Below are 12,481 nucleotides of genomic sequence, written 5' to 3'. Positions count from 1 at the left end.
CTGGACCCACTGTGGGAGGAGCTCTTGGTATCAGATATTTATACAAGGTTTAGGCTGCTGTGAATGAAACTAAGAATTAAAGATCAAACTATCCTCATGCTTCTTGAACTCTATTTTCTTCTGTTTTGAGCTGTTCTTTTTAGATCCTTTGTTAGAGATGTAATTTATAGATAAGTATTCTTCAGGTGGCTTAAAACGAATCCTTGAGAAATATTATTATTATTTTGAAAGAAATTAGATTAAATAACATTTCACCCGGTCTTATATAACCCAAGTACAGCTTCCTCTTCATTTCTGAATGAAATCTTTGAATAATGATCAAAACCAGGACATTTCCCCTTTGCAAATACTTCAAATGTCAGGGCTGGATGCTGTGTTTGGGGTCTCCAGTGTTCCTCAGGTTTCAGGGATGGGGAAGGAGAAACTAAAGAGAGTAAGAGGAGTTAATTAAAAAGCCACTGGAGAAGGGTTTTTGTCACTGGGATATTACAATTGAGCAGATCTGCAGTAGAAATTGGATATTTTGAAATGATGGAACCCCACTGCCTTTGCTAAATCTCCTGTATCCCCCCAAAAACCTAAAAGCCAAACCCACCCCAGAGCCCTGCTTTCTGGCAAATGTAACACAAACAGAATATTTGAAGGAAAAAAAAAAACAACCCTAAAACCATCTTGGTTTGGATTCAGAGCAGTGCAGAAATTACCCAGGGTCATCCATCCCATCAATGCCTTCAGCTGAATTAAGTGTAAATATTTTGAAACCCCCATGAGTACATTCTGGTTGATGTGGGAGCTGCCAAATGTCTCATCCTGAGAGCACTTGTTGGTAGTGGTTCAGTAAAGTGGAACTCTAATCAACACCCTCATTTTAAAAATCAGTTGACTGCACTTCCTGCATTTACTTTAAAAAATTTGGCATCTTTATTTATCATTTATAGGAAATGACATTAACAGGCTGCCTAAAAGACCTGGTAAATTCTGGTGTCTCTGGGACAATGAAAATATATGAAATATACATAGAAATTTATGAAATGTGGAAAGAGGAGGAAAGGCAAGGGTCATTCTTTGTGCTTTTTCCAGACCACACGCAGAATGAAAAGGAAAAGTTCTTTTATTTCCAATGCCTGAAGTTTATGTAGTGAAAGTGTAGGAGGAGGCAGAAGTTTTGATGCTTTTGAGGCAAGAGGCCTCTCCAGCACGCTGGACCATGGGGATGCTCAGTGGTTTTACCTTCCCAGAGCCTGGCATGATTTTCCATTCCCAAGAAGATCCCAGAAGAACAATGCAGAGCATCCTCCTGCCCTGAACTCTCTCACTTAAGAGAAATGAATAAGTGCAGAAAAAGGTGCTGCTCCCAAAAGATACTGGGATTTAATGATACTTTTCCTGTTATCAATACCTCTTAAAAGGAGATATTGTGATTAAATATCAATACCTTTCTAAAGATGTTTCCTACCAGTCCACGGAAGACTGAAGAATTTTTCTTTCCTATCACTCAGAATTGTTCCAGATGCCTTTTCCCCCCCCACCAAAGCACATTATCAGAAGGATATAAATGATTTCATATGAATAATATCTCTGGGATATTCTGTGTACCTTATACCACCAGGTATCTCCTTCCATATATGCTCCAGAACTAAATTAATGGAAAGCTGATATATATTTCCAAGGGGGTTGAATCCTGCCTTCAGAAAATGCTGACAGGGAGGTGAATTCAAAGCCTCTGGATTTCCCTGACCCCTGTTGTGCCAGGCTGAGTCAGGTAACTTTGAGGATGAGAACAGATAAGGCCAGAATCAAAGAGAATCATGGAGAGAATCACAGGCTCAGGAGACTGAAACTGGAAATCCAGGACCCTGCTGGACCTCTCAGAACCCTGCTCTGGGTTTGGTTGTTGCTCTTCCCACAGCCACTCATCCCTGCCCTCTGGAGGGAGCATTCCAGCCCCACTTTTCTCTGCAGTGGGGAGGGATATTTGGATAAAATTTATTGCTTTTTTTTTAACCTCTGTGCAATCGCGGAGTGGTTTGAGTTGGAAAGGATCATCCAGTGCCACCCCTGCCATGAGCAGGACTCTTTCCACTGTCCCAGGTTGCTCCAAAATCCCTCCCAGCCTGGCCTTGGGCACTGCCAGGGACCCAGGGGCAGCCCCAGCTCCTCTGGGAACCTGTGCCAGGATTTTCTGCCCTCTCCTCTCTGTGACCCCTCCTGATTTACTCAGGGAAGTACAACTGCACCTTGTGGCTGCTCCTCTTGGAATCACACCAGGGCAACCGAGACAGCCCAGCATTTTGGATTGAGGACTGTAGGAATGTTTTAATCATGAAAAGCAGCGAGAGGGAGGAAGAGAATTGCCCCTGTAAATCCCAGAAGGATCCTCAGCCTGCTTTGCTCCAGCACTTGATTTTCCACGTTGGATGCTGCCACAGGAACATGCAACTGGTGTGGCTCCAGTGTGGAGGAAGGTCCTGTCCCATTTTAACTGGGTGGTACTTGGCTGACAGCAGCCCCTGGGGAAATTAGCATTTCAATACCTGTAAAGTGATCCCAGCTATAGTGCTGGGCTCCAAAGGCACCAATGAATAAACAAAACTCCGAGTATTTAGGTCCTTCTTCTCCCGAGTTTCCATTCTCCCAATGAATTTACTGTATTCAGCCCTCTGGAAGTGACATTAGCAGAAGGTAGCAGAGAGACTGCCTAGCAACCCACAGAAACCCCAAAGAGAGGTGGAAAGGAAGTGATTTTCATGTAATTATTCACCCCTACAAAAGCTGTTGTCAGGTAGACACTAGAAACATAGCTGTTTTATTCTTCCCCTAACCTACTTTGAATCTTTTGAGAATCACTACCATTAAAGAGAGGGAAAAAGAGCTTAATTCAGCCATTTTCTGCCTGGCCGTTTAAGTGGTGTTTTCCTGCTCTAATGAAGGCTCTGCTTTCAGAGGCTGTGTTGTTTAGAGAGCCCTGGGTAGTAAACTTCAGACACAAACTCACTCCTGAGTCCAAAACGCACCAGTTCTGTCGCTGCCTCCCCACAATGCACAACTCATATTTTGTTTGGGTTTAGTTCCCCATTTAATGGCATTTCCCACTGAGTTGGGAGAGATAATTTTTTTTTTTGTTGTTTCTTTTTCCAAGAAGGCATTTGGGGACAGGGGCTGAAGAGCTGATTTCTATTAAATAACATGGTTGGTGCCAGCCTGCTTGGATCCAGTGGGTTTTTTTCCTTTATTTTCTCCAGCCAGGCACCCCAGCTTTGCCCTCAGCCACAACTCCTTGGAGCTGAGGCTGCTTGGAGATAAGTGAGGGATATTTTTGTGCTGTTTTTGCCATCTGGAGGAGCCTGGAGCAGCTGAGCTTCGCTTGGCCAACATCACACCAAACACTTTTACATCAATGGCTGTCACAGCGCTGCCACTTCGAGCAGCCCGAGGCACATCCTCAGTGGATAGTCTGATTTATATCCTTATTTTCCTACATTCACACTCCTAGCAGAGGCTCAATAATGCAGAGAGGATAAAACACTGAAAGCTGACTTTTAAAGGGCTATATTCATTGGAAAATAAATATATCAGAAGTAAGTTTTATCAGAGATTGTATCTGTCGAGGCAGCGACATCCAGAGTCATTTATTGTAAAGAACATCCTAAAAATTCTCAGAGCTTTAATCTGTGTCTGTAGCTACAGTAATATTCTACTTTCAAATTGTATTATAACAGCCTGTTTTACTCACTGGGTGTTCCAAGATTCCAGTTCCAAAAACTAGTTTCTAGTTCCAAAACTGTATTTTCATACTCAGCAAAAAGGTTTTCATTGGGACCCCAGGGATTAACTGATTTAATTTTATGAAAGAACTCCCTTTGTCTGATTTCAAAGCACAAAATGTCTTTTAAATTAACTCTGTTTGGAAGATTTGTTGTGGTTTTTTTTAAAAAAAAAACAACAAACATATACCAAGACTATTTTATAGTCAAATAATTTTTTATACTTGACTATATTTTAGTCAAATATGAAAAACTATACAGGTGTTGACAATGTGGGAAAATGAAGATAATAAAGTTTATTGTTCCCTGCTTGATTGTGCCTGCAGGATCGATAGGAACGAGATATAATCAGTGTACTGCTAGTCAGGGAACAGCAGGATGCATGCAAGGAATGGATTTATTCCCTTTGAACGTCTGCATCCTCCAAGTGTTTGGGTTGTTTTGCAAATAGAACAGAACCTTGACCTCTGAATTCTGTATTTTGGCAGCTGCACAGCCCAGACACTCAGCTGATTTCTGTGCTCGCTGCTATTTAAGAAAAAATTTCACTTGATTGCAAGGGAGTGACTGGAGAGTAAATGCAAAGTGGTTCTCTTTATTTTTCCCTGCCTTTGCCCAGGGTTTGGGTGGCTGGCAGTGGATTTTGGGTTTTGTGCAGAATCCGAGGGCGCTGCACCTTCCTCTCCTCAGCCCCTGCTCCATCCATCTCAGCGAGCATTCTGCACTGGCAGCACCCAAACTGCCCCTCTGCCTGCCTTCCTGGGGGAGTCCTGGCAACACAGAACATTTTGCAGCTTGAGGAACATGGGAAGTGAACAGCAGCAGCCCAGGTGTGGCTCTCCTGCCTCCCTCCCAGTGTGTGCAGCCTGTTTCTCATCCCACACTCCCCACTGCTGCCACACCAGGCCCAACACAGGAGGCTGTGATGTGGCTGAACCTTCTTTAGAATGAAAAAGCCAGGAGAAAAAATCACTTTATTGGAATAAGATCAGAGGTAAAGTGCTCAGTCCTCCACTACTACTTATTTTATATACCTATATATACATTAATACATATACATAAAGATATACTTGTAGCAGAGGAGTGTAATAAAATGCAACTTAGGGAAAGATTATTTTCATTGCATATTACAGCAGAACAATTCTTAGTTCCCTGGTGTCACCAAAAGTTCGTGTGGGGGATAAAATTGCCCTTTATTAGAGAGACCTGGGATCTAAGACTGGAAGAAGGAGTGCTGTAAATAGAAAATATTAAAGCTCCCGGTGTGGGGAACTTCAGCAAGGTCAGAACACCCTGGTGGGATCTGTTCCTCTGAATTTTTGGGAAGGGTCACAGCACGAGCACCTCATGTTTTCTGTGGGGTGAAAACAGAAATTCCCCCTGGTTTTCAATCCCAGCTCCCCCCAGTCAGGTGTTCCAGCTGAAAAGCAGCTTGAATGATCCACTGACGGGAAAGAACTTCCCAGGATACTGGAGATGAAAGCACAGGATGAAATTGGGACTTTGCCTTCTTCCCAAACCTATTAGAAACTGCATTTTTTTTTAATCCTATTTATTTTCTTAGCATTTATTTTGGGGGTTTCCTATAGTCAATGTCAGAAATTAGCAGGTGTTACCTCAAGGTCAAGACCTCACATTTTGAGGTTTCCTACACTCCTGTCACAACTAAACTTATCTGGCAACAGCTCATTTTATTCAGGCATTTGTGATAAAATTCTGCAGTTATTCTATGCTCTAACCTTGAAATTTCATTTATTATCTCCCGACAGCCACGGCTTTATTTTTAAAATTCTCATTTGAAACCGAAGGCAAACTGCTTTTTAAAATACAAACACTGTTGAGATTCATCAATAAGTAATGAATAATTTAAATTAAAAGAAAACCTGGAGTGATTGCTCGTTCTCTGATAACAAAATGGGAAATAAATGGCTGTCAACGTTTAGAACATCATGTTTTAAAGAGCAAGCACAGGTCGTAACTGGTCTCCCATATTCTCAATGATGGGATTGTCATTAGCACTCTGGAATTAAGGATGTTTGAGCTTTGGTGCTCAACCTCACCCTTAAGAATGAGAAAAAAAAAAGTGGATATTTATGATGCCAAACCCCTGGGATGCAAATTCCAGCAAGTGCTTGGGCTTCAATCTCAAATTAATGCCTTTGATTTTGACAGGAGTTCTCGAGGAAGCAAACACAGCTGTAGGAAAGGCCAGGGACAGACAGAAAACCAATATATTCATTTTATTTCCCTGAGAAACCTGTGAAATGGGATTTAGAATGCTACCAAAAGGGAAGGAGGGACGTGTGTGCTGCTTTACCCACACGATGGGCACTGCTCATCAGCCCCTGGGCTGCAAAATGAACCTCCTCAGCTGCCAACAGAATATATTTTTCTTTTTTTAAAAAGCCCTGCCTATCTTTTGGAAGGATCAGAGTGAAAATAGCTGCCTGATTTTCCTGTGTTGCCCAGACATGGAACAATTTTACACCATGTTGTGTGTTTTTTTTTACACAGCTACAAAAAATGTTTGAGTTATTCAGTCTTGGAGGAAGTGCCAGTTAAAGTCAGAGTGTCCTGGGAGATGCTTCCTGCATCCACAGAAAGATTTCATAACAGCTGCACTGTAGCTTGTTCAAAAGAGATCCAGAGAGCACAGAAAGTACAGGGAAGGTACAAAGTTAGAGAAACCCCTGGAATTTGAGATATTCCTACAGGTGTGCACTGTTGTTTTTTATTCCATGCATGATGGAAATAATTAACATCAGCACATCACAGGTTGTCCCCGAGGTCTCTGCTTTGTTCAGAGCTCATCTCAGGACAATTATGCAATATTTTGTTTTATCCCTTCTTGCTTGGCCCTCTAAATTCACTGCATAAGGCTTGATCATCACAAAAACAAATAACTCAGCCTTGCCAAGAGACTTATTTCTGCACTGGCCATGTGCTTCAGACACCTCATTTGTTTTATTTTCAGTGTATGGCATGACTCCATCTTACTTACAGAAAGACATTTATAATGAAACTAAAACAAGGGGCTGTCACTCTTCTGGGGATTTTCAATTTGAAGTTGGTTTGTTAGAGTGGGGTTTTTTTTCAGTTGTTCAAGAAGTGACTTTAATTCACTTTATCTGCGGCAGTGAGTGCTCAGTAACTTTGTCCGTCGCTTTGGACACTCATTAGGGAATAGCCAAGTCAAGGAACATGTGAGAAAAGGCTGCTTGAAGTGATTTATGGACATAACATCCCATAGAAACTTTATGGCAGGGACATGAAAAGAACCTAATTCTCCAGAGCAGGGTTCTGTTGTCTGCACTACAGCACATCCCTCTTCTTTCTTCCTTATCCTGCTTTCACTGCATGAGCTACAAAGGAGGCAAGGCATCCTCCAGACAGCAGCATCCTGTGCTTGGCCAGCTCAATTCATCTCCCTGGGCTGAGAAAACACTCATGGGAATGGGGATTGTGTCCCAGACCTGCCACAAGAAGGCCAAATTGAGGTTACCCAGACAGACCTAAAACGGGGGCGTTGCCAGGCTTGAGTGCTGGGTGTTGCAAAGCAGCACTTTCCATTTTTAATAGAAAATGCTCCTTTTGCTGTTTTATAAGGTTCTGTCCTTTGAAAAAATGTGATTTTTCAAATATTAGGGTTAGTTTTCAATGTTTTGTGCTTTAATTTTAATCTTGTTTCGGCATGGCAACGTTTTCTATGAGGTGAAAAAAGAGAAAAAATCTGGTTCCATCCTTTAAAGGAGGAGCTGACAGAAACTATAAAACAGTTCCAATTCCAAGTTTGTGAGTGCTAAATTGAATTAATTATCACTGATCTAAGGGTTTTCAAGGCCCAAAGTTCATAAAGCACCAACAGGGTGCTCTGTGGTGAAGGTCCTGTCCTCTGGACTTCCCTCATGGCGGAAAAGTGTTGAGATGTGTCACCTTTCAGACAAATGTCCTCTTTAGTCCCAGCTGCTGCCCCAGGTGTCCCTGCTCTTCAGAATGTCATCGTTCTGCACGGAAAGGGGAACAGCTTCTGCTTGAAGCCAGACTCAGCACTCTCAGAAATAATCCCAGAGTGGTTTTGTGGCCGTGAGCCGTGTGGGTGGCACCTGGATTTGGGATTGGTGTCTACAGGAGCCCACCTGTGCCCTTTACAAGCTGGAATGGGAACACCTTCCCCTGAGTGCCCTTTGTGAGTGACCAAATTGAGGTGACACTGACTAATGAACAATTTGAGACTTCCCCAAATTCTCCAGCTATGAACTGAGTGCTGCAGTCTGAGGCCAAATGGCAGATGGACCCAGCTTGTTGGGGTGAGGAGATGGAAAATGAGCTGCAATGTCACCTTCAAGGCTTTAAAGTGTTGGCGTGGCTGGCAGGATACACCAGGGTTAGTCCAGCTCTGGCATTTTTTCAGCCACAGAAAATCTACCTGGGTTTTCTAAATTTGTGTTCCTGTTTGCCACTTTGCTGATTGCTTTTTGCCATTTTAGAAACCCAGACAAATTAAATGTCACTTGTGCTCTGATTATACATCCCAAAAGAAGCTATACAGATTGTATAATTCCATATATAATACAGATTGGATTATTCCATTCAGCAAATAAAATTGCTTCTCCATTCCTATCTAAACATCAGCCCTAAGTTCTGAGGGAATTTCTAGACTGATGTCACAGAGTGCAACAAAAACACTCTTCACTCTTCAGATTTAGAGAATCTGTCAATGTTTCCTTGCAGAAGTGTTCTCATAGACTGCTTGCCACATTTTAGTCTGAATCCCTGTGGGATGTCACAGCCTTTGTTTCCTTTGAAGGAAAGAGCATCACTTGTGGCCGGAGTTTGCTGTTCTGTCTGGGCACAGGAGCTCCGGAGGGATGTGCTCTCTGCTCCAGCAGCTCTGGAGCTGCTCCCTTCCAGCACAGCTCCCACTTCCAGCAGCACTGGTGTTCCAGGGATGATCAGAGCTGTGGCCAGCAGGAAGGGCAGCTGCTCCTCTGGGTTCCCTGCAGCTCTGGGAGGCCGGGAAGGGAAGGATCCGTGCACTGATCCAGTTTCCCAGCTTTTGTTGGGCCCCCAGCAGACGGGGTGTTCTCAGCTGAGCCACGCTCCTCACAGCTTTTTGGGAGCTTCCAGTCTCGTTAAAGAGCCTGTCTGTCAAAAACCTCTCTGTGTGCAGCCTTTCCTCAGCAGTGCTGAAGCTCTGGGATGTAACCAGCTGTGTCTTATTCGGGGTGACAGCAACGAAACCCTCTAAGGCTCTGATGTAAATCAAATGTGATCCTAATGTTATTTCTAAAGAGAAACACTCAACAGCTCCAGAGAGCAAGGTCTCTCTCACTTGATCAGATGTAAAACAAACACATCCCCCTTGCGTGTTTAGGAGGATTTGATGGCTGTTATTAGTCCTGAGATTATTCTCTTCCCTGGCTCCAGCTCCAGCAGGGAATGGCTGCACAGTCACTGCCTCTGATTATCACTCGGGGTTTGGTGTTCGCTCTGCTTTAACAAAGGACTTCAAGAGATCATTTATCCCAGGAAAACAGGAGCAGGATTTTACTGGATTGCAGCTGTATGTGGGTACTCCACATCATCCTCAGGTTAAAACCAGGACATCGAGGGGTACCTTCAGCTCCAGTGGGAACACACCCACGCTGGTCAAGTGAAATAAATTGCTTTAAAGGAAAAGGAACCTGCTCATTAATGTTCTGAGGTTGCTCTGAGGAGATGAATCTCGCTGTGTCAATTCATGCTTCCTTCTCCTTTCCTCTGATTTAAAATCGTTTGCATCACTTTAGGATATAAATGTTCCCACAATGACATTATAAAGCTACTGACTCGTTAAACTCTACCAAACTTGTTGATTGTACAGTGACCAGAACTGTAATTTGTGCCTGTTGGATCCATTAAATTTTGCTAAAAACATCCTTTCCCTGGATAAGTTATCCCTCCTTTCCCCAGCTTAATTTATGTACTATCAAGGAATGGCACATTTTGTCTTTAGAGCATTTATTCACACTAAATTTTTAAATTTGAATAAGCAACTGTCCAATGGGAGTGAGATAAATGCAGGTGATTCTATTTAGGCTGCAATTAGCAAAACTATACAGCAGCAATTAATGAATTTAATGGGTGAGGTTCTTCTCTGGGAATTCTGTCTCCCTTTCTACATTAGGCTGAGCCTGTAAAGACCAGCTGGGATGGGGAGGGGAATTTCCCTCTCAGCAAGATTTTTTTTTAAAGGTTGTGATTTGGATAAGCTTTGCCAGACCCTCTTAACCTGCAGAGCTTCCTCTATGCAGGTTTGCAGCCAATATTTTGCAGGAGGGTGATTTCTCCTGGCTGGTTTCCTGAGCTCTCCCTGTTCTCTGTCTCCAGGTGTGGGTGGATGCTGGCACACAGATCTTTTTCTCCTACGCCATCTGCTTGGGGTGCCTGACAGCCCTGGGGAGTTACAACAACTACAACAACAACTGCTACAGGTAACACCTTCCACGCTGCAATTCTGCTCTTGGGGTGAAATTTGGAATCACTTCCCTTTTTCCCTTTTCCCATGGATAACCAGAAGCACACACAGGTGTTTTAGTGGGACAGAGATGTGTAATGTTTCTTGGAACTGCTTCAGAGGAAGTCTGCTCCAAAATGTGGTGTTTTCATCCCTTTTGGTCAAATCTGAGCCTTCCACAACCCCTCAGTGCACACAGAACTGCATGGAAAAATACAGGATTTCAGACTGGTATAATTGAATGTATGTGCATTACTTAAGCTGCTTTTTAAAAAGTACTACCAACAATTGTTATTACACATCACCCCAGTTTGGTGTGTGCTCTGACTGCCACTTCTCCCCATTTTTTGGGGAAGTTTGCAGGCCCCAACCCAGAGGGAATGGGCAGCATTTCATGGCTTATCTCCATATCCCCAAGGAGGGAATTGCCAATGACTTCAGGAGGTTCTAATCTCTCCTGAGTCAATGGGATAGGAGAGATATGATTTGCACAAAACCCCCTTTCCACATTACTGGCATATGAACCCTACTCTTTTCTTCTGGAATCCACAGTTATTGAATTCATTTCCCTAAAATTCCTACAAGGACAGTTTGGTTGTAGTGACTCCATTAAGGTCTCCAGACAGAGAATTAAAGTTTCATTTTCCTCTAAAGGAAATAACACAATCCAAAAGCGAAAGAATATCCAAAACAAACAACCCCAAACCCCCAAAGTTTATTTAAATTCTAAATTACAGTTTTACTTGGAGAGTTCAGGAAGCAGTTTGAGGAAATGCTCCTTCTTTCCGTGTCTTAGCAAGACAAAATGTTTTGCTGCAGAAGGTGGTGTGAGTCCCCTACAGCCTTCAGAGCTGCTGGTAATGAGCCTTTCCCCTAATTAGCACAAGTGACTCTTTAGCAAAGCCTCCCCTTCTTTCCTCCCTTCAGTTTTATTTCTATTTCTTCCCAGTTGTATCCCAGCTAGAAGCTGTCAGTGCCACAAGGAGCCCAGGAATGTTTTTCCTGAGGTTTTGTAACCCACTACAAAAAACAGGAGTTTGCATTTATGGATTTCTTTTTCCCTTCCCCCTGACCCAGAGCTCAGCTGGTGAAACTCTGCTCTGAAGGTGCTGAGCAGGAGGCTGCAGCCAAACACCTTTTACTCCATCCAAGCTCCACAATTCCCCTCACAAAATGTTTCCCAAATTTCCCAGACATCACTGTGTCCTGAGGTGTGATTTTTAACAAGTCTGAGGGAAGGGGCAGGACAGCAGTGGAGTGCAGAATGTGGCAAAGCTGGGCAGAGCTCTGATGTGAAAACCACAATTTTATATTCTAACCAGCACTTTTAAAAAAATTAAATCAAGCTGGGGGGTTTTCCTCCTGCAATCCCCACAGTCTGATCATAACATCGACATCTTCTGCTCTGTTTTACTCCAATTTTTATTCCCTAAGGGAAAATTGTGGTTGAAAATAATGGCAAGAGGTATTTCAGTGGGAAATGGGAAAGTCTGAGATGCACGTGGGCCTGGTGAATTTAAGATTTAAACCTGATTTAATTCATTAATGTGGTAAATGAATTGCAAAAGTCACTTCATGTCCTTGAATAGGAAATGAATTTTTTATCATCCTTATGTATCTTTCATTGGAAAACAAAAGCAGCTCCTCCCTGGATGTCCTGAGTTTGAGTCCCAAGTGACTCCTCTGAGAAGCTGGAAGCCCTGGCAGTGCCAGCAGCAGGCAGTGTTTCCCCACAGGGATAACACACAGGTGTACTGATGTTTCCTGGGGTTTTTATCCAGCTCAGAATCCCAAATCCATTCCCAGGTACAAGTTCAGAGTCAGCTCCCCTGTTCCCACTGTGGAGCAGGAGATAAAGGAGTGATTTCACACGTGGACAGAACTTTCAAGACCTGAAGATTTGTCCTTTGCCAAGTTTCTAGTCTAGGAGGAGAAGAGAAATGGGCATTTCTCAATTGGGTCTTGAGGAATCCATAAAGGCAGGGAAGGACCTGGAGGGATGCCAGGGGCTCTGTGGGCTCAGAGAAGCTCCTCAAGGAAGGCAGCATGAACCTTCAGAAGTGTCCTGCCTGTCAGGCAGGGAGAGAAGTGATGCACATCTTGAATTATTCACGTGATTGGCAGGAGTTTAATTTGGAAGAATGCGAAGTTTTCATAAAAATTTGAAGTTTTCCTTTCACTTGAAATCAGTCTGGGCTTCAGTCAGGCTCTGATGTCCTCC

At 43.2% G+C, this 12,481-nt stretch overlaps 1 protein-coding gene across 1 annotated transcript in view; it reads left to right on the top strand.

Annotated features, from left to right (window-relative positions):
• Positions 1–12,481, top strand: part of SLC6A11 (solute carrier family 6 member 11) — an 86,020-nt gene that overhangs the window by 60,151 nt on the left and 13,388 nt on the right. The window contains exon 7 of the mRNA XM_086845264.1: positions 10,134–10,237. Within this exon, the coding sequence (XP_086701390.1) occupies positions 10,134–10,237 (104 nt within the window). The remainder of the gene's footprint in view (positions 1–10,133; positions 10,238–12,481) is intronic.

The sequence above is a fragment of the Cyanistes caeruleus genome, chromosome 11, assembly GCF_971803275.1.
Source record: "Cyanistes caeruleus chromosome 11, bCyaCae1.hap1.1, whole genome shotgun sequence".
NCBI lineage: Eukaryota > Metazoa > Chordata > Aves > Passeriformes > Paridae > Cyanistes > Cyanistes caeruleus.
This window is presented reverse-complemented; position numbering and strand designations above follow the sequence as displayed.